The sequence below is a fragment of the Diadema antillarum genome, unplaced genomic scaffold, assembly GCF_040938485.1.
Source record: "Diadema antillarum isolate AM-2024a unplaced genomic scaffold, OU_Dant_1.0 scf00000036, whole genome shotgun sequence".
Classification (NCBI taxonomy): domain Eukaryota; kingdom Metazoa; phylum Echinodermata; class Echinoidea; order Diadematoida; family Diadematidae; genus Diadema; species Diadema antillarum.
In genome coordinates, this window is record NW_027270925.1 from 1,656,821 (window position 1) to 1,679,634 (window position 22,814).

The window sequence follows — 22,814 nt, forward strand, 5'->3', positions numbered from 1 at the left end:
ACACATCTATGTTTAGATATCATTTATTAGTACGATGTATAACAACCTGGTGTAGATAAACCATTCATGTTGTCTGTGCTATAGAAATCAGAATGTTAAAAAGTAATCAAATATGTTTCCTGTGGATGCACACTGAGAAGAGTTTATCTTCCTTCTGTCTGTGTGTGCGTACGTGTGTGTGTGTGTGTGTGTGTCGACTTAAAAAAAACGACACGCCTTTGAACTTGCGGTTTGGGTTGTTGTTGGGTTTTTTTAGGGGGCGCTATCCTTTCTGGTGGTGAGGGGTAAAGTTACAGCATGCAGAACTCTTTTACTGTACACAGATTGTAATGCTCAATAATTAGCATGGAAAAATGTCACTAAGGAATCTGGATGAATACATGCATCAAACGATTACTTAGTGAGGGGGTCCAATCCCACAGTCAACATAAATAAATTAACAAAAATCACGAAAATAGCTTACAATTTGGGTTTGATGACAAAGATGTGATCCCCCTGTTATGGCACATTTTGGTAAATTGCACATTTTGGTAAATTACCGAAATGTGCAATTTACCAGAATGTGCCGTAACTCTGTTACGGCACATTTTGGTAACTGCACACTTTGGTAAATTTACCAAAATGTGCAGGACATTGACGGCACATTTTGGTAACTTTCTGCTCCTCCACAATCATCACAAAAAAAAAAAAAAAAAAAAGTGCAGTTGGTTTTTGTCCACACCGAATGAGTTCGGTAGCCTAAAGGCCGTGTCATACCTTTCCAGGCAAGCTATGCGGGCTTGTTGCGAGTAAGGTTTTTCCAGAACGCAGGAAAATTATTTCGTCCGTAGTTGCCCGGAGCTGCGCACGCAAGTCCGATTTACCCGCAGCCAAGTTTTGAGCAGCACCTCGGAGGCAACTCCCACGCAGGTACTTAACAATCCCCGTATGCGGCCAGCGCGGCCAAGATAATGACATTCTTTCATTTCTGTTGGACTTCTGCCATTCCTTCAGATGAATTTCTGAGTTGTCAGCCCCCACGCGCCTGGCACGCAGGTCACACAGAATACCCGCAAGAAGAACATAAGTAGCACGCATCCAGCAAGTAAGACACATGCACAACTCACCCAAATTCTTGTCCGCCCTCAGAAATTGTCCGGTATGCTGGAAAATCCTCACACGCAACAAGTCCGCGTAGCTTGCCCGGAAAGGTGTGACAAGGCCTAAACATGGTTATGGGCAAAAAGGATTTGCGTGCGCACCTCCGGGCGACTACGGGTGAGATACGTGCTAGGTACTGTTAAGTGCAGGTCATCTGCGGGGACCTCCGGGTAGTAAAAATTGTTCTTCGCAAGTCGCACGCAAGTCTTGCCCGGAAAGATATGACACGGCCTGAAGGCCGTGTCACACTTTTCTGGACATTACAAAGTGTATATTCAACGCGGGTTGTTGCGAGTAGGGATTTTTCAGCACGCAGGAAAATTTTCTGCGGGCGGACAAGAATGTTTACGAGTTTCGCACTTATTTGCTAGACGCGTGCTACTTACCTTCTACTTGCGTGTATTCCGTTTGACCTGGGTAAGAACTTTGAAACCGATCCGTTTTTTGTCACGAGCGACTTACGGGTACTGCGAAGTACCTGCGCTAGAGTTGTCTGCAAGGTGCTGCCGGTAAGGGTCTCCTATTGGTGTTCTGCGTGTACCCCCGCGACTCACTCGGAATAAAATTATTTTGCACATGCTCAAGGCCTTGTCATTCCGTATCTGGGAAAGTTTGACGTGCGGGGAAGCAAATTTGCTACCCAGAGCTCTCCGCAGTTGGTCCTCACCTGACAGTACCTAGTACGTATCTCGCCCGTATTTGCCCGGAGGTGCGCACGCAAGTCCGATTTACCCGCAGCTAAGTTTACAGCATGACCAACATTTTTTCTGGGCGAGTCGTGGGAATTGCCAACAGAGGTATACACGCATGAACGCCAGTAGGAGTCCCTTAGCGGCAGCACCTCGCAGGCAACTCTCACGCAGGTATTTCGCAGTCCCAATATGCGGCCAAATCAACGGCGTAGCCAGGATTTCATCTTAGGGGGGGGCGGTTAGTCTGCGAGGGAGCGAAGCGACCGAGCCCGAGCGAGCGGAGCGAGCGAGGGGGGGGGGGGAGGGTGTGGGAGGGGGTTGTCCCCCCTCCCACGGTAAGAACTTTTTGCATTTTGATGTTGCAAATAGTGCAATTTGATGCTTGTTTTTGCGCGTTTTATCGACGTGAAACAGTCCCACTTGTTTAAGGTAGCAGTATATTTTAGTGTAGATTATTATTGAACAATTTGCCTATAAAATGGTATCATTTAAATACACTTCTAGTATCAATTCTTTTCACTGAATATCATGAACGCTACTGAACGCGAGCGAACGGAGCGAGCGAAGGGGGAGGGGAGGGTGTGGGAGGGGGTGTCCCCCCTCCCACGGTAAGAACTTTTTGCATTTTGATGTTGCAAATGGTTCAATTTGATGCATGTTTTTGCATGTTTTAACGAGTTGAAACAGTCCCACTTGTTTAAGGTTGCAGTATATCTTGATGTAGATTATCATTGAACAATTAGCCTGTAATATGGCATGATTTAAATACACTTCTTGTATTATTTTTTTCATGAATATCATGAACGCGACTGAACCCGAGCGAGCGGAGCGAGCGAGGGGGAGGGGAGGGTGTGGGAGGGGGGTGTCCCCCCTCCCACGGTAAGAACTTTTTGCATTTTGATGTTGTAAATGGTGCAATTTGATGCATGTTTTTGCGCGTTTTATCGACGTGAAACGGTCCCACTTGTTTAAGGTAGCAGTTTATTTTGATGTCGATTATTATTGAACAATTTGCCTGTAAAATTGTATAATTTGAATACACTTCTTGTATCAATTCTTTTCACTGAATCATGAACGCGACTGAACCCGAGCGAGCGGAGCGAGCGAGGGGGAGGGGAGGGTGTGGGAGGGGGGTGTCCCCCCTCCCACGGTGAGAACTTTTTGCATTTTGATGTTGCAAATAGTGCAATTTGATGCTTGTTTTTGCGCGTTTTATCGACGTGAATCTCCACCCTTCCCTTCCGATGGAGCTTTTGCCTTTTTGAGGTTGAAATTGAGATATCTCGTATACGCATATTTGATGGAATCAACATTTGGGAAATCACAAAAAAAAACACCAACTGATGGGGAGGGGGGGGGGGACTGAGGGAGGAAAGGGTCGATTAAAAGGGGAAACTCCCCTTATACATGAGGGAACCTTGAGTTTTCGGAATATAAGTGATAAGTCTTGTGCACTCAGAATTATTCATAATTTTTGTGCAAATCTAAAAAGTGTACTAAGCTAGGGAAAGAGGCACAGAGGGGGAGGGTTTGGGAGGGGGTTTCCCCCTCCCAAGCACGAGAGATTTTGCATATTTTGAATTGAAATTCAACGATCTGGTGCACAATTTGAGTGAAATATTCAAAAAAAATATCTTATTTGATGAAAGGTTGCAAAGGAGACCAGCTTCATGTGCATGCATACAGTATACACGCATTTTTTTTTTCCGCCTCCCAAATCCCCGGTCCAAATCTTAGGGGGGGGGGGGGGGGGGGGGGGGCGACCGCCCCCATCGCCCCCCCCCCCCCCCCCTGGCTACGCCAGTGATTCTGTGGTACTTCTACCATTCCTTCAGATAAATTCCTTCACTGAGTTGTCAGCCCTACGCACCTGGCACGCAGATCACACAGCATACCCGCACGAAAAGCAATCGCAGTAGCTCACTCGAACCTTCAGCTCGGATGAGCTAAATAAGTGTCTTGCCTGTCTTTACTGCAGGACCGTATTATAAATCTCAAGCCCATCCATGGGTTTTTTAGCTCAGTTACCAAAATGTGCAGATTGTCCAAAATGTGCAGGCAAATCCACTTTTAACTGCACATTTTGGTATACAGTTGATCCCGTCAGGTATAGGTTGACTATCGGCACATCTTGGTAACTTGCACATTAATTTACCAAAATGTACCGATTTACAAAAATGTGCCGTAACACCTCTCCCCCCACCCTCCTCCCCGCCATTCCAGACTACCACTGTAAAGAATAATTAGAAATGACTGTGTGTGATAGCGGAGAACTAATGGAAGCTTGTGTGAGAGGATATAGAGGTGGTATAAATGGAATAAAGAATGTAGAGCAGGAGATGTATAATACTGGTATTATAGTAATGATGATGATGATGATGATGATAATAACAATAATAATGATAATGATAATAATAATAATAATAATAATAATAATAATAATAATAATAATAATGATAATAATAATGATAATAATAATTATTATTATTATAAGGTCTTATTTACCCAGGGTAGCCTCTTCAGTGTTGCCAGTGCTTTACCAGAGGGCCCTGCAATTACTATTGCCCTGGCGTTGCCATAGGTACCCATTTATACACCTAGGTCGAGAGGGACATAATATAGTGGGTCAAAACATCTTGTCCAAGGACGTAACTGTGATGGACGGAATTCGAACTCGGGTCCTCCGAACGGGAAACGAACGGGAAAACCTCATAGCATTGTACACACAGTCCGAAGACTCTGGCACAGAAGGGGTTAAAGGGATCGGTGCAGAGTTAGAAGGGTTAGTGTAAGAGTGATTTATGTAGAGCACGTGAATAAGGGCTCCACCAGTAGGGAGCTAAATGACAGGGCAGGTATTATTATAATACAGTGTAAACGATGGGTATATAAGACCAGAAGGTAAAGGGATTATGAAAGAGTGTAGAGCCCGAGTGTATAAAATAGAGGGAGACTATAGAGACACTTATACCGTATAGTGTATAGAGCGACATCAATTTGAGAGGAGAAAGTTACTGTCGAGCAGAAGGGAGGATGAGCTGTTGAAACCTTGGCTATAGCAATGGAAAGTATAGTGCCTTATACATCGAGTAAGGAGAGCAGAGGATATACTTATAAATGTATATATAAAGAGTATAACTTATGAGTCGAGAGCAGAGGAAAACAGACTTTGAACCTTGATCCCTATAATTCGGATATATAGGATCGCGTTGTTCTGGATATCTCAGCCATTTCAAAACCAATTTTCATCAAATAAATTTTAAATTCCTTTTAGAATTATATGCTCTTTATTTCATAAGAGGTTCTCAAGTAACAGTCTAAAAAAAAAAAAATCAGCATAAAAAAAAAAAAACGTTGGAAACCGGAAGCCCCATCAACCGTAAGTGGATACCATCACTCTAAGGAGAATTCCATACTAGTTGAAAGTTTTAGTTTTAAGAAAAAGGAAATATAAAATGCACAACAATGACAATTTGACCAAAATCGGATTGAAAGTAAGGAATGCATTTCAAGGCTCATTTTTGTACAGCAGTTCTTGAACAGTTTAATGATGCAAATGAGATGGCTGCTGATGTCGGTTACAGCTCGTTATTCCGAAGGTTCGTTATTTCGAAGGCTCTTCAGTCCGAAGATTCGTTAATCCGAAGGTTCGTTTTTCCGAATTTCATTTTCAGATTAACAAATCTTCGGAATAACGAACTTTCGGAATAACGCCACAAATGTTCGGACCCCTTTCACTTTCTGAATAACGAACCTTCGGAATATCGAACCTTCGGAATAACGAACAGCACCCGCCGCTTTGATGTCATCACCCACTATTTTTATAGCCATCATATACCAAAAAGTGGCGAAAATTTTTGTATCAAAGTATAAAACATATTTCTATTTCTATTTTGTTGAATAAAACTTCAAAATAATGATCAGTCGGATGTATCAGGATTTGAGACTGGGGGATAATTCTGTTTGGAGTTAAAAAACTGCAAATTTCATGAGTTTATGTAGGGCCTATACATGATGTATATGGTAGAGAGTGATGCAATGACATCATCAATCGACTATTTACATATCCATTTTGACTGTTCAAGAACTGTTTTGTGAAAATTAACGAAACTTTACAATTTCATAACTTCTTTCATTTTCATCCGATTTTGATTAAAGGGATCGTATAGTTTTGATTGAGTTCTAACTTCAGGTTTCTGACTTTTTTTTCTTTCTTTTTTGGTGAGATAATGAGAAACCTCTTATGAAATCTAAAAGAGCATGTAATTCCAATAGAATTCAATGTTTACTTAATGAAACTTGGTTTTGAAATGACTGAGATATCCAAAACAGAGTGATCCTATTAATGGGACCCACTTATTACGATCGCTTTGTTTTACTTTGTTTCGAATATCTCAGCCATTCCAAAACCGATTTTCATCAAACAAACATTGAATTCCTCTAAGAATTATATGCTCTGTACTATTTCACAAGTAGTATCTTGGTATCTCGCAAAAAGTTAACCCGTTCCTTACGGGAACCTGGTGAAATGCGTATTAAATCTATGGACATTTCAGAAATCAGTATGGAACGGGTTAAAAGCCCAATCTCCATCTCCTCCAATAGGCCTAAAAATTTCACTGTTGTGCTTGTAAGATTTTACTACTGGTATTTCTTTTTAGATGATAACTTATATTCATTTATTCTATTCATTGACAATGATGATGATGATGATGATGATGATGATGGTGATGATGGTGGTGGTGGTGGTGGTGATGATGACGATGATGATGATGATGACGATGCATCTCTATGAAATTTACATAGGGATCAGTGGTTCTGTACACAGCGTGCTCCCAATTGGCAACGTCTTAAGAAGTGTCTAGCTTTCTATACGCCTAACATTGAATCCATGTGCAAGTCGAATCGGCGGCGCCGCCTGACTACAGCGACGATATAATATTACACACGAACTTGCGATCACGATAAGTGCATGCATGTACTTTATGTAGCTGTGCACACGTTTTACACATGCACACACTGTAGCTGTTTTAAATTCATCATGGCGGATCCCAGTGCTAGAGAGAAGGCAATCCAAGATTACCGAAAGAAATTGCTTGAGCATAAGGAACTCGATGCTCGTCTCAAAGAAAGTGAGTAGGAATATTGAGTGACAATAATGGCTGCCAAATGAAACATATTTTGATCGCATTAAGGCAAATTTAATTGATGTAGTGGGGGTAGGTACCCTCTATTGTGCCGAGTCACTGCTGTGTCGCCTATCTCAGAGAGTGGGCTGCTCGTATTGAACAACCGGCCTCGGCGGCGGCGGTGGGGCAATGCAAACCCGCTGTTATCGTATCATCGGACGCTTTTTTCGTGGCTTTGAATTCCGTACTCAGAGGATGAAATTTCGGCTAAAAATAACACCACTTATTCACAGACTCCTGGAAATTACGAATTCAGCCAACTTCTGTCAATTGTCCGCTCCAGTTTTTAGAAAATATGCTTCAAACATAAATTACCCCTCTAAAAAAAGTTGTCTTTTTGCGCGGTGCAAAATCGCATTGTAATTCCGGACACGATTTTCGCAATGAAAGAATTGACGTCTTTCGCACCTAACGTTTAGTCCTTGCACCAGAATCACAATTCATCCTACAAATCACCGTACACATTCTCACCGAGCGGATGACGAAGAAAAAAAATCGGCAAATGAGGCTCAAATTTCATATTTTGCGGTAAAAAAATGTCTATCTTGAACATTTCGAACAGTTCACACGATAAAACCTTTAAAAAATTGACAATAGAATTTTACGTGCGTTGTCTATGGGAGCGCGGGTAACGAATTGTGGGCCTTGCGGGCCTTGCAGGCCTTGCGGGCCCCTTCCTTAGTGCACAACTTTCCGCATTGTTTGCGTTTGAGGACGATAGCTTCAAATTTCCGGTATCGATCAGTGAACTTGTGGTTCAGTATTGGAATCTTCAGCATTTTTCCTATGTGTGAGTGGGGTTTCATTTAATCATAGAATTTCAGTTACGAAATGTGATTTAAACATCCATACATGTAGAGTCGGGGCACCAGTTTGCTGCAGGGGTCCAGTTTGCGGAATATCTAACCTTATCTTCAGAAGTAGAAGGGCATTTTTTTTTCTAAATTGTTTTATTTGAAGAGCAACTAAAGAGCTTTCTTTTGATACCAGAATCATGAAATAACTTGGATGATGGCCTTCATAAATCTATAATTTAAACCGTTTGTGTCACGCTATTTTAAAAAAAAAAGTATGACTTTCTTAACAAAACGTTAAGATTTTGTTCTGTTGCTAGGCAACCACCATCATGCATCATCCTCTTGTTTGTATCTTTATACAAAATCTTACTATCAAAAGAGGCCTGGCATGGTAAGGATTCCTCGTGTAACTGTATTAAATATTCTAAAATTCATTTCCTTTGTCAGTTTTGAGGATTGCAACAGTGACCAAAATGTCGGGGATGGGTCCGGTTTGCGGCACCCCTATAGGATTTACACACATAGCGCTATTTTACATGTCAAAATGGGTGGAAATTGATGAAATACATGCGATCTTGAAAAACTATGATATCGTGAAGGATCGCGATAATGAATCCAAATAAAGTATTCTAACAAGCTGAAAACTAGTTGGACCATCAAAAAGTATTTTGTTTTTGCAAAATTGTAATGTTTGAAGAAATCAGGGGACATTTTTGTGTGGGGTGCTGCAAACTGGACCCCCCTGCCGCAAACCGGGTCCTCTTGGTGGTTGCAAATTTTCTGCATAAAATTGATTATTATGACTAGGGTAATTGTTCACCATACAAAATTGTGATGCAGTGTCAAGAGGCCTTTGGTGCCTCTTCCAATTAAAAAAAAAAAAAAAAAAATTAATTTCTGTTGCCTGTTTTACCAGAATACTACTAAATACCCTTGAAAAGGCCTTTCAAACCTGCCGCAAACTGGGTCCACTACTCTAAATGTTAACAAGACCACTCTATAACGAGGTGCGGGTCACTCAACTATAAAATCGATGTGTTGGACCCCTACTAATACTATTCTTGTCACTGCGCAATTTCATTTTTTGCTTTGTCTGAATCGCCTGTCACTCGTCACAGCTCTGTAGCCACTTCTCTCCTGCCATCACCAAGCAATGTTTACGACTTTATGATAGATCGCATCCTCTGTTAAAACTTTGTTAAGGCCTATTTTAAATGATCAATCAGTGCAGCTATGCAGTGGACCAGTGCAGTGCAGTGCAGTGGTCATGCCATGGCACTGAACCCGTGTTAGTCTATGTAGACATCTACAGTCAACCTCGCATACCTCGACGTCGGCTTAGCCGAATATCGCTTAACTCGGAAGCAAAAGAAAAGTCCCGATTTTTCCTGGTGTATCCCCTCCTATGAAACTCATGCTCACATACCTCAAAGTTTGTGTACATCGAACCATTTTCTTCAGTCCTGACTGATTCGAGGTACAGTTGTATGCGAGGTCGACTGTATGTTTTGTTTGATGGAACTGAATTTTATGTGGCTGGACTAGAGTAATCATACCTGTTTGAGACAGAGTGCATATTTGCGGCAGGGTTCATTTCATACTTTGATGAAAAGACCCAATCACTTGCGAGATATTAATACTAACTAAATTACTAGAGTACCCTCACTTCCTGTAACACTATAGATGAACAGATGAATAAAACTGTACCTGCTGCAAATAGGCACCCTGTCGCAAATGGATGATTACTTTAGCCGACGTGTATTCTGTATGATGGTCATGTCTATGATAGACTGACAAAATGAGGTTGATTATGCCATGTTCATTTTTTACCATGATGATTTACAAAGATTTGTCAGACTTCAAAGCCTCAGATGTGTGGCATGTTGTTCTCAACCCACTGAATTGAACAAGTTGTAATGTTTAGTAAACTGGCTAATCATGAAATGTCTTACATCATTCATCTTTCTATCACAGTGCGGGAGAATCTCAAGGAGCTTACCAAGAAATATGACAAGTCGGAAAATGATCTCAAAGCTTTGCAAAGTGTTGGTCAGGTAAGTTGAACATCAGTCTCACTGTGCCAGTTTTGTATCATATCAGCCTAAAACAAGTAATACCCAACATTGCCAAGTAATAGACAAGATGATAGTGTAATTTGTTTTCTAAATGCTACATCTGTCATGACTATTTTTGCAAAACACAATAATCTGTTTTATTTCTGAAGAGTATATAATACTCGCATATGTTGTTAGAAATTGTTGTTGTAATAGTACAGCAGTTGAATGTCACCATGAATGTTTCACTGTTTATTTTGTTATTACAGATTGTTGGTGAGGTTCTGAAACAGCTTACAGAAGAGAAGTGTGAGTTATGTGTCATTCAATTCATTTTCTTTCCGTAATCATTACTGAAATCAACAAAGATTGCTGCTTGAATCACCAAAATATGATGACATCTTGACATAAACATCCAGCTTCATTCAAAAAGAAAAGTTTGTCAGAATAACCTGCCTTTGTCACTAAGTCTGTATTTAGATTATATACTCCTTGATATATCATGGGTTGAGTCATGAAATAGGGTTCATATTTAAAGTAAAAAAGTTTGTGACATTTTAGGCACAAATTACATTGTTGTTCTGTCAGTGACATTCACAGGCGGCTCTTAACAGTCTGCAAATATATGAAAGTAGCTGTTGAATGCATCATTGTAATATTGTATGGCTTACATACAGCTTAGCTCAACTTTGAATAGATTGCCCTGATTTTGTGTATTCTGTGGACCTCATTTATGTGTTGCATTGTGATCACAGATGTGTCCTGGCTTCCAGGGGATACTGCACATTCCCTAAAGCCAAACTTGAAGTTTATTTGGAATTTTTAACAGTACTGCTAGGGATTGTAAAAGTATGACAAAAGATGTGATCTTACATCTCTCCTTTTAAAATTGTTAAAATGATCCTCAGTATTTATAAAGGGGGGGGGGGGAAACAAATACAAGTTGAGCATTCTGCATCGTGGTGAAAAGGAAGGGGGAAGACCTTTTTTCTTTTTTCAAAATATCTGCCTGCCACATTTTCAATTTTTTTTTTTTTTTTTTTTTGGGGGGGGGGGGTAGGGGATGGGGGATGATGAGCCCCACTTGGACTCAGAATATGACATCAGTTTATCATTCTTTCTGAATATACTCGTAATCTTTTCTTTTTAAAAATCAAAAAAAAAAAGATTACTTATTTCTTTGTTTTTTTCAAACAGTTTTTTCCAGTTAAAAAGAAATAAAAAGACTAAAAAAGGGAACCGAGTGGGGACGCTAAACATGTTTTTTGGGTTTTTTTTTTACTTCGCCTAAGGACAATTAGTAATTATTTACATCTTTTTGAATGGATAGAGTCAGCCCTTTGTGTACCTTCTGAAGTTTCAGGACTTCTATGTTTTATGTAAGAAAGGTATGCTTAGTACAACCTCATTATGTTCTCAGTGTATTTCCCTTTGTGTTTGAAGTCATCGTGAAGGCAACGAATGGTCCCAGATATGTGGTTGGCTGCAGGAGAGGACTTGACAAGACAAAACTCAAGCAGGGAACTAGGGTGGCCCTGGACATGACCACTCTGACCATCATGAGGTTAGTCAACATAACACTGCAAGCAGGTCTAATATTGCATCACCTTATACCATAATTTCAAGTGTTTTGAAATGTTTTTGTGTTTCCCTTTTTCAGTCTTTTTGTGGGTTTTTTCAATGGAGAAAACAAAGAAATGATTTTTTCAAAATATTGTTTCGTTATTCATTTACCTGATACTATCTCCCTGCCACCATTTAGTGTCATAGGTAAATGCACAGTAAGATTGATTTAAGCAATGGTCTCATGTTTTGTAAGATTTTACTGCAAATTACATTTGAACTATTCCTCCATTGTTACTGATTACTTCATGTTGAGTTTTAAATATGGCATTGAGAATACTTTTTTGCGGTGCTAGGATGTATTGTTTACATGAAGCTAACAATGAATTTGTTGTTCATGTGAAACCTCATTTGGAACTTTCATTTTACACCTCAGCCATTGACAGGATATTCAAAAGAACAACAACAACAAAAATTGCACATCTGATTTTGCTGTGCTGTTTTTTGTCACACTTGCAGGTATCTACCGAGAGAAGTTGACCCACTGGTGTACAACATGTCGCACGAAGATCCAGGAAATGTCTCATACTCGGCTATAGGAGGTCTAGCAGAACAGATCAGAGAGCTGAGAGAGGTGAGTTTTTAGGGTGTGCTAGCACTTTTGTTGCTGTTTGCCAAGAGCTGAAAGAGATGTGCATAATACAAAGGCTTGTCTCGGCCAGTTTACTGGTGAATTCAAATTATGTGTGTCTTTTTTCTTAGGATTCAATGACAAGCTAGTCCATCCACCTGACCATTCTCAGTGCATTTCAATTCTTGGAATGGACTTTACGTGCATTAGTATACAAATGATGCACAGGACAGAGTGGATCGGTGAGAATTGGATGCGCGAGTTTAACTTTGGAACTGTTTAAACCCATGAGCACAGCGAGTGGGTTTTAGACTGTTCCGAAGTTAAAACGAGAGCATCCAATTCTCACTGATCCACAAAATAGGCCTGTACATCATTCGTGTTATGAAATGGGTCCATAAATTCATGAAATACGACCATTTTCCCCATTACGTGTCCGGTACACCTACAACACTATACAAAACTTGAGCCATGCGTTTGGATTTTGCAGGATGCATGGCTCAGTGTGGATCAGTAAAAATCAATGCATGACCATTGACCCATCAGATTGCAGAGATTCTACAGTCCATTTTATAATTGTTGCTATGTCAGGCAAACTTTGGGTGTGGAGGGGGAGGCTTCTAGTAGTCAGGAAGTCTTTGTTTCAAAGGCTTGCATGAAATTTGAATTTGTCTGGTGTTGGCATGTAGGGCAACCCTTGGGCAAGTCTCTGGAGAAAGCTTTAAATGGGTTGCAAGGAGAGTGTGTGTTACGAAGGTATGCATTAACTTTGAATATTTCAGTTGACCGATTTATACTCATTGCCTTAATAAGATTTGTCATACCATGGTGTTGACTTTCGTCCCATTTATCTCCTTTCTTATTTTGCTCCACTACAGGTAATAGAGCTGCCCCTGTTGAACCCAGAGCTGTTCCAACGAGTTGGAATCACACCACCCAAAGGGTGCCTCTTGTATGGACCACCAGGTATGCTTGGAAAAGTTATCTATGATCATCTGCTTCAACCCCCCCCCCCCCACCTCCCCCATATGGGAAAAATCATTTCATTTCATCGTAAATAACAATCATAAATTGCTAAACTGCATAAGGTTTCAAGGAAGCTGCGAGAGTGGTTTTTCACTCCTTTTACTGAACTATTTAAAACTTTAAAGCGGATGTTGCTGAAACAAAAAGACAACATAAATAAATTGGGCCGATATAGTATATAAATGCATACAAAATTCAGCATCTATATCCCTTTAAGAAGAGTTCATCTACTGAGATGATATTTGCATCAGTAACACAAGATAAAATCACAAAAGTGCGATATCACATGCATAATACTCTTCATTTGGTTTGTTTGAAAAGTATTGATATTATTCAAGCTTCCTCAAATGACGTCATTCTTATAAGTCTGCTAAAGATATATTGGAAGGTTTCATTAAGATATCCCCAAAGACAATGGAAGTTGATTACATCATACTAATTGAAGTAAACTATTTTGAAAACAAGAAATGCACAAGTATACATGAGCAGTGACATGTACAGTTTCCACAACTAATTTGAGGTCTCCATTTATATTCTTGATAACTACCAGTCATGCAAATACAACCAGCTTTCTTCCTGTCCAATTACACATACCTTTCCCTGATTCCTATTTCATGGAATCATTCCATACAAGTTCTGTCTCAGTTGCTTTCCCTCAAATCACCTTGTATAACTATATTAATGCTTATGAACAAAATATTAGTAACTTGGATCAATTTCATTTGTATTTTCCCTATATAAAGGAACTGGAAAGACTCTGCTTGCAAAGGCTGTTGCCAGTCAACTAGATGCAAATTTCCTCAAGGTAAGTTTGACAAGAATGTGTGTCTTGTGAGTGTTTGAATTACGTAAGCTTGTGTTTGTGTTTCTATTTCATTCCTTAGTACATAAGATCCACTGATCAACGTCACTTCAGCTGAAGGGTCAGACCGCAATAGTCAAAGATAATGAATTGGCAAAATACATGAATACAGTGCACAGACAGAAAAAAAAAAAATAATAAGTTTAAAGAATGACCTGTAAATCAGAATGCAAAGATAGCATTGTGCATGTTGAGAGTTATCTATGTGAAGAAACATTGACTTGTACCTGATGTAATGAAAGTTTTAACTAAGCAAATACTTCTAAGACAACATGGAATTTTAAAAAATCTGTTTCTGCACAAAGCCAATTGAATATGTGGAGATTATTGTGCATTGGATTCAACATTAGGCATGAAGTTTGAAAGGTAGATTTGTGAGTAGTCTGTTTGAAATTACCATGCAATTTCCCCACTTAAATATATATTTTTGCCTTCAGTATATACTTTTACCATGCATCAGCATGCTGTGTGAAGGGAAAGTCACTTCCTCGCACAGACACACGGTCTCTCATTACTTTACCATTAGTACTTGGAGTCAATTTTCATTTTGTTACTCCACAGGTGGTTTCCAGTGCCATTGTAGACAAGTACATCGGAGAGAGTGCCCGTTTGATCCGAGAGATGTTTGCATACGCCAGGGATCACGAACCGTGTGTCGTCTTCATGGACGAGATCGATGCCATCGGTGGAAGGCGTTTCTCTGAGGGAACGTCAGCGGATCGAGAGATTCAGAGAACGTTGATGGAGGTGAGTGTATAGGACTTTAGTTTTGTTGACATTCATGGATGCATAGTGTCGGCTTCTGTCGATTATTTACTTTCCCCCACTTGTGGAAAGATAAGTTTTGAAAGTGTAATGCGAAGAAGATGAGCAAAGGATTTGCATTATTTAGCAGTACTAGAGATTTAGATGAGCTTATAGTTGAAGAGCATTTATATCTCTCTCTATCTTTCTGAATGTATTGAATGTAATAATGTAGCATTGAATATCAATACTGAATTAGATTGTAACTGGTGTCATTATGAATGGTGTTAGATATGACTAGTATCATTTAATGTAATATCTGTTTGTCTCAGGACTGTGGGTGCCATAAGTTTGCTGGTGGTTTGTTCTTGGATGTTTTTTTTTCTTTTCTTTTGGGGGGTGGGGGGGGGGGGGTGGGGGATGGGGCTGTATATTTTGTGTTGTTTTTTCCATGCTTGTGCTCAGGAAAATAGTTTTAGAAAGCTGGAACTTGTGGCGTCTCCACTGTTTTCAAGGCTTGTGTTTCGTAGTAGATATGTTTATCAAATAATCAACTCTTATGTTCGCAGCACTGCTCTGTGACTGAAAGATTTGTCATTGATTAGATTTTGACATTCATATTTCTTATTTTCTCCCATGTAGCTCTTGAACCAGATGGATGGGTTCGACACTTTGGGTAAAGTCAAGATCATCATGGCCACCAATCGACCAGACACATTAGATCCCGCCCTCCTCAGACCAGGAAGGCTCGACAGAAAGATAGGTATGAAGCCAAACTTCATTGTCACCTTGTGATGCAATAATGATACCTTGCATATTTGTATTTCCTGACAGCCTAAACTGAGCCAAAACTGTGTCACAGTGGCAGAGTAAAATGCAGGCATGCTATCTAGCTCAGCTGAACACATTTCTGTCGTCAACTTACCTTAATTCTCAGAAATTAGCTGAAATTATTGTGTCTTTACCATTATGTGTACAATTCTGATAGTTCTTTTTTTCCCATTTTGCTTTATTTCATACCAATATTGTTTTCTCTATGCATGAACTTTCCACATTTATGGAGCATCTAACTTTTTCCTGTTAAAAGACAGATATTACATACTACCATGTCACAACTGAAGAAACATGAATTCCACGTGATTTAGGTGCAGCAATGCATGTATTCTTCAACTTCTCTTTAATGTTTGTTTGTCTGAACAGAAATATCACTTCCAAATGAGCAGGCCAGATTAGAGATTCTCAAGATTCACGCTGCCCCCATCACAAAACACGGCGACATCGGTGAGTAATACTGTCAGTCTTCATGAAGTTTACTTATCCTGGGCATGGAATAGACCCTTGATCACATCAAAGCGTGCAGTGCATAAAACATAATCATGCCAGGGACTGAACGAGTAGTGGCCACCTCATGGAATTTTTTTTTACACATCTATCATAGGCCTGTTCGTGCAGTTTGCTGATGATCTGGTGTTAAGCCACATTTCAGTGCTCAATGCTTCGATTGCTTCACATACGCACAGCAGAATTGCATGAAATGTGCTGTAGTTGGATGCAAAAACATCACGGTAGCTTGAAAACCAGCCTCAGTTTGTACCAGTATGATGCATAGAACCCCTGATGTTGCCTTTATACTCATGTCTGAGATCACTTGTTTGAACAAACTAGGAGCTGTGCTGGGGCTGGTGCTTGGTTTTTAGGGTTTGTACCCATTTGGGATCCCACCTCTGATCAGTTCCCAGCTTCCTGTTTCAGAAGTCATTTCCACTCATATGCATGATGTCATTTTGACAACATTGGTATGAATTAAGTGTGCAATGCATATGTTACATCATTATATGATTTAGGCCGCAGTTATTCAGAAGTGTTGCACAAATGTAGCATTCTGTGATTTATGTGTATTTCTGTCGCTCTGATAATTTGTAGATTTTGAGGCTGTCGTCAAACTCTCAGACGGATTCAATGGAGCGGATCTCAGGAATGTGTGCACAGAGGCTGGTAAGGTTTTGCCTGTTTGACCAACTTGCCATTATCCCTTGGTCAAAACTCTGATTGACCCCCTTGAAATATATAGCACGTACATGTATTCATTATATTCATATTTGTGTTATGTGCTTTGTGTGCTTGAAACAAAAATATTTTATCATGTTTCTATACCAATGTCGTTTTTACATCATTAATTAATGTATTGACATACAGTTTATAGTAAAGTGTCATGTCCAGGTACATACCACCTATTATGATGACAACTGGTTCTGAGTAAACATTTTCTGACACTTCCACTTGAATGCCAGACTGACAGCTTCTTTGTTCATTACATAGGGAGTTTGTTATCTCTTCTCATTCCAGAAGCATTTTCTTGTTTGATTATGTACATGTTTTAAAAAGAGACTGTGTGTGAAGTTCTGGGTATGCAATGCACTCCTGTTATAACAAAGCCCTCTGGACTGGCTGTTTTCTTTTTTTGTTTTGAAATTTTGTATCTTAATAACCAAATAGTAGAGTACATTTTTTTACTTCATTGTAACAAGAATTTCATATCAGTGGTCGTTATAATGGAAGTGCACTGTATAAAGTGTCTAATCTTTTTGTGTGTATGTTTATATTTGTGCTGCAGGTATGTTTGCGATACGAGCAGAACGCGAGTACGTGGTCGACGAAGATTTCATGAAGGCGGTCAGGAAAGTGTCTGACAACAAGAAGTTGGAAACGAAGCTGGACTACAAACCTGTATAGTAACTCTGTGATGTCACTGTGGACTTTAAAAAAAGGGGAAGCAATTTTCATTCATGGAAAAGAATAAAGGCTCAGTAGTTTCAGATATGATATGGAATGCAACTGATGGAGAATTTACCTCAGAAATAAGATAGGAGAAATAGAACTGAGTGAAAAACAGTGCAACATAGCTACAGCTCAGTGTTAACTCTGTTGAAGTAAAACAATGAGACATCAGGGACAATTAGACAACAGTGACAATAAACAGGGTTCTGTTGACACGAGGATCGCCATCATCATTTCATGGCTGAAATTTCTCTGGTATAGCTCTCTTTTTTCCCTCCTGAATAAAACATCGCTGATTTGTTTTTACTTTTTTCTGTTCTCCTATGAAACATTTTATCATGACTTTGTCCAGGAAATATTTGGAACATTGCTTTTGCGCATCTTCCAAGAAACAGGAAGTCAACATTACAGCAATTCGAGGGGGGAAATATATGTTGGTCACTGCAAATACAAAGCAAAGAGAATAGTGCTATACTAGAGAGATGGTCATGCTGTAAAGCAAGTTTGTCAGACAACCCATGTAATGCAACTTAAAAATATGAAGCTGACAGAGAATGTCACAGCTTGCAAGCTAGTTGTCTCACGTAGCTAAAATTTTCATCCATTTGCGGCCTACGTGAAACTTCTTTCATTCAGTTTTACTTTCTCACAGAGAAAACTCTCCTCTTAAAAGGTAAGTGGCAGATCAAGAGGGGAATGTCTGAGCCTGTTGAGTATAAGATCCTTGCTAAAGCACCATCTCATGAGAGGATGTGTCTATATGTATTGTGCTGCTCTTGGTCATACAATGGCAGTTTGCAGAAATAAAGAAGATAAACAGCTTTAATTAACATGTAAAATGTATGATTTCATATGTGCTCTTATAATTTCCAAGCCAGCTATATCTACAAAGTGTTAATGATAAGCATTCAGATTTTTGTATTTTCATGTGTGAAAGGAATGATTTCATTTACCCCTGAGCAAAGATGACGAACCTGATCAGCCATCCATCTCAACATGTTCTTGTGTTCAACTCTTGTGACACAACCTTTTTAGAGACCCAGAGCAAAGGTGTTCTACATGGTGTTTAAATGGTAGAGTTGCATGATTAAGATGATCAAGGGTGGTATTCTGAAAATCTTCTTAAGTTTCTTCCTAAGTTTCTTCCTAAGTCAGAAACTTAGGAAATGCCTAGGAAAGACAGAATTGGTATTCTGAAATTTCTTCCTAGGCACTTCTTAATGCAAATTAGGTCATCCTTATCCCCCCACGTCCTTTCTTAAGCCAATACGGAATGCCATATCATAAGGAACCAACCAATGACAATTGCATATTACTATGACGTACGGTCAAATACACGTGTGCGCAGCATGTCCCCTTTCTCATGCTCATTTTGTGCATCAAAGTACATGTGCGCGCAGTGAATGACAAGTGCACCTATCATGATGTCTGCAGCTTGCTATTCTTAACAATGTACACTGTACTTAGGACAGGGGTGGAGCTTTCCTGAATATCTTCCTAAATTTCTTTCCTAAGTGCATTCTAGAATACCAACTTCTTCCCAAGTCAGAAATTTGCATACTCCCGCCCCTTCCTAAGTTTCTTCCTGAGTTCAGGAAAAAACTTAGGAACAGATTTACAAAGAAACTTAGGAAGATTTTCAGAATACCACTTAGGAAAAAATCCTGACTTAGGAAGAAATTTCTTCCTAGGAAGGATTTCAGAATACCACCCCAAGTTTAGGCAAAAACTAACTTACATTGACTACAGCATCCCTTGCATTAAGTTTGTGCACTTGACATTTTATGTATGCAATGTGCATCCTGTTTTGTGCTTGATTGTTGTCTTCCCCCATTGTAAGAGATCACAATTTGCATTACAGTCAACCTTGCTTAACCCTATATCTGTCACATACGCCGTAGCCAGACTGCTCAGACATTTTACAGTGCACAGACACAAGATTGTTGATGGCCATTTCTGATTATTATTATTGACATTAATGTGTCATGTTATACATCATTTGAAAGCTTATGGTCTAAACTTTCATTTTCCATAATAATCTGAGTGAGGGCGCACTTCAATTTTAAGTAGGACGCCCTCTTATGTCACATAATTATCAATGCAGACTTATTTCTACATGTTACCACCTCATTTTTCCACACAACATGAGCTTGCATCACAAAAAGGTCTCATAGATGTTGTAGAGAATTTATTCAGCTTTCAGATGGTATGATTTGTTCATCAATAGCATCAGTACTTTTCATTTTATGAACAAAAGTCTGTGGCAATTACAACCTAAATTTCACACATTTTGTGTAATTTCTGATTTTGTGAGTGATGTTGGCCTGAAACTAAAGTGAAAGTAGACAAACCGTAGAAAGCGTGTTTGTATCTTGTCATGCTGAAAATATAAATTGAATTGTGCTTTTTTTTTCAAATTTATATTAATCTTGTCCTATGATAATGCCATAATGATAAGATAATCTAAGGATAAAAAATGTTATTGAAAATATCGACGTTGGAGTGTCCATGCATTCCAGTTGATCATCATATGTTATACAACACCTCAGAATGATGTCGAATTGTGATTGGCCAAGAACATGTCACATGACATTCAATAGAAAATACCTATCAAACTCATTGAGAGTGACAGCCATACAATAGGCCCCTGGCATGGGCCTATAGCACGGCTCGAAGGTACTATAGCACGGCTTCGCGGGGGGCTACTAATGCATGGCCGCTCACAGAGTTCTGTGGCTCACACCCGTAGCAAAGCGCCAGCAAACTACATTGTACGTGCTGGCCGGCTGCGCTGCGCTGCCGGTAAGTCATACAGACCAGGCGCGGCGGAGTACTGCAACGTTAACGTGTACGCGCAGTTACTTTACCTAGCTAGTTGCATGTATCGCGGCCTGTATACACCTAGCGGTACTGCTGTGTTTTTACTTTTGACTCTGATCTGCTACGTGGACCACAGTGATCCCAACATCAAGACTTCATTTCAAGTTGAGAAACCGTAATTTGATTATTTTTCTGTGTTTTTATACAAAATCATTTTCGGAAATAGACAAAGTCTAGACCTACTACTAGATCTACCGACATTTCAGATCGACCTAACAGCCAGGCCTAACTCGATCTAACGTTAGCGTAGAATGGGTATAGACCCTGCGGAGTTCGTGATTCCTGTGACTGTGTGGTCGAATCATGACGAGTGTTTGAAAGCAGTACACAGGGTGGTTTACAATTCTCTGCCTAATTGTTACATTTATTTTTGGGCCTTCCTGAGTTGGCGGTCACTAATTTTTTATTGTGATTGTGGACAAGGTGTTGTATAAAACGAATAATTTATGATTTTGTTCGTGCATTGGGGCACGTAATACCGCACTCGGCGCGAGATTCGCCACTGGTCTATTCAACGCGGCGCTACGCGCCTTGTTGAATAGACCAGTGGCTCATCTCGCGCCTCGTGCGATATTCGTGCCCTATGCACTCACAACTCATAAATTATTCGTATACTAGTCTACGACTTTCTGCACTTTCCTTATTGAAACAGAATTAACTATCACAGCAGTCATTTTCTTTATGATAAACCTGCATTGAACTGAAGTTTCGCATAGTGACGGTTTCATCATGTAATAATAATAAACAGTCAAACATACCCCAACATCAAGACTGTATAGCTTCAGGCCGCCAGCAGGAAGCTACTGTAACCCTATTGCTCCGTACACCTGCCCCGCTGGCCCCGGCTAACTAGAGACCCATTGCACTGCTGTTAGTGCTGAGTAAACAGTTGCAACTGCTGCACCGAATGTGCAGTGTTTATCTATTCTTCAGATCATTTATGAGGCCGATATTACTGAAACTATACCCCTTCATAGAATTCAGAGATGTTGAAATCCCTAATCTGAATGTTTTCACTTCATGTTTTACTATTTGGACTTAGATAAGATAGATGAAAATTGACCCACGTGTACGATCTTTTCACCGCTCGCGGCGATCTCAATGACAGTCCCACATATACAGATTCGTGTAAGTTCTCCACACATGGCAAAACTGTACACAATACATTGCAGTCTGAATGCAAATGAACATGGGCGGGGCCACCACAATTTCTTGGACTTTGAGAAAGCTTTCCTGATTGGTTAAAGGTGGGGAAGCTTTTTGCACGCTGGAAATCGTTTCCTTACACTATCAGCCAATCACAAATGAGTTTATAGAGTGGTAGTGTCATAGCCTTTGAAGTAATCTGTCAATCAAAATAGGGCCGATAATATCGGCCGAAGCATTTCTATTGCAGTTTTGGGGCCGATTTAATCGGCCCGTGACAGAGATAGGGTTAAGTCAACCTCACATAATTTGAATAATCGCCCAAGTTGAAGGTCTTTTCAAGTCCTCTTTATATTTTATTGATTTTAATCCCTCATAAGTCAATTTTTTTTCCACATGGAAGCTATTTCTTCAGTCCAAAGAGATTTGACTTAGGCAAGGTTGACTGTATTTCATGCAAATCAAGGAGTATCCAGTGATTGTGAAACATTAAGCACTTGTCTCTGATTCCAGGAAGGATGATGGAAGCATGGTATGCTCATGATGAAGTAAGATATTCAAGAATATGTACCTTACTGAATAGCAGGTTAATCTTCTGTACAATATGTCTCTACAGTCTAGCAAAGTTTGTACATCATTATGTAGCCATAGAAGATATGTGCAGTCGGGCTCTTCTTGCTGGTCAAACTAAGTCGTTTGTAGTCTAGGAAAGGAGGGAAAGTGTCCAATACAAGTGTTATCACATTGTTACCATTAAACACTTGTAGGCTGTACCAGTATTTGGTCCCAGGGGAGGTGTAAAGGAGTTTAATAAAGGGGGAAAAATATGTGATATATTTGTTCTGTTTTGTTATTCAGTGTCAGTAATGGCATATGACCATTAATAAACTTTCTGTAAAGACCAACCAGGCATTCATGTGTGTCTTTTAGTGTACACCACTGTCAAATGTGCCCTCTGTGCCTTATTGCATAAGTCAAATAATCACCTAAGTTGATGGTCTTTTCAAGTCCTCTTCTCTTTATATTCTGTTGATTTTAATCCCTCATTATGCCTCCGCCACGAAGTGGTGCCGGAGGCATTATGTTTTCGGGTTGTCCGTCCGTCCGTCCGTCCGTCCGTCCGTCCTTCCGTCCGTCCGTAATGAATTTTGTGGACAAGGTAACTATCAAAACCTGTTGAGGTATCCTAATGAAACTTGGCATGTATGTGTATTAGGGGGTGAAGTTGTGCCTATCAACTTTTGGGTGCACATGCTCAAGGTCAAAGGTCAAAGGTCAAAGGTCAAGGTCAAATACATAAAATTTCACTATT

General features: G+C 39.9%; 1 protein-coding gene across 1 annotated transcript; it reads left to right on the forward strand.

Annotated features, from left to right (window-relative positions):
* Positions 1 to 6,850: 6,850 nt before the first annotated feature.
* LOC139745102 (26S proteasome regulatory subunit 10B) lies at positions 6,851 to 18,447 on the forward strand. Its single transcript, XM_071655526.1, has 12 exons — positions 6,851 to 6,964; positions 9,793 to 9,872; positions 10,142 to 10,181; positions 11,316 to 11,436; positions 11,955 to 12,069; positions 12,945 to 13,032; positions 13,836 to 13,897; positions 14,516 to 14,701; positions 15,341 to 15,461; positions 15,899 to 15,979; positions 16,622 to 16,693; positions 17,313 to 18,447. Exons 1-12 carry the CDS (start codon positions 6,874 to 6,876, stop codon positions 17,429 to 17,431), a joined length of 1,176 nt encoding a protein of 391 aa, XP_071511627.1. The 5' UTR covers positions 6,851 to 6,873; the 3' UTR covers positions 17,432 to 18,447.
* Positions 18,448 to 22,814: the final 4,367 nt, after the last annotated feature.

Bases quoted from the DNA above. Each gene is read 5' to 3' on its own strand.
- LOC139745102 (XM_071655526.1), top strand. From the start codon at position 6,874: ATGGCGGATCCCAGTGCTAGAGAGAAGGCAATCCAAGATTACCGAAAG. The intron at 13,033-13,835 runs GTATGCTTGGAA...CCCTATATAAAG, and splicing joins CCTCTTGTATGGACCACCAG to GAACTGGAAAGACTCTGCTT. The intron at 15,462-15,898 runs GTATGAAGCCAA...TTGTCTGAACAG, and splicing joins AAGGCTCGACAGAAAGATAG to AAATATCACTTCCAAATGAG.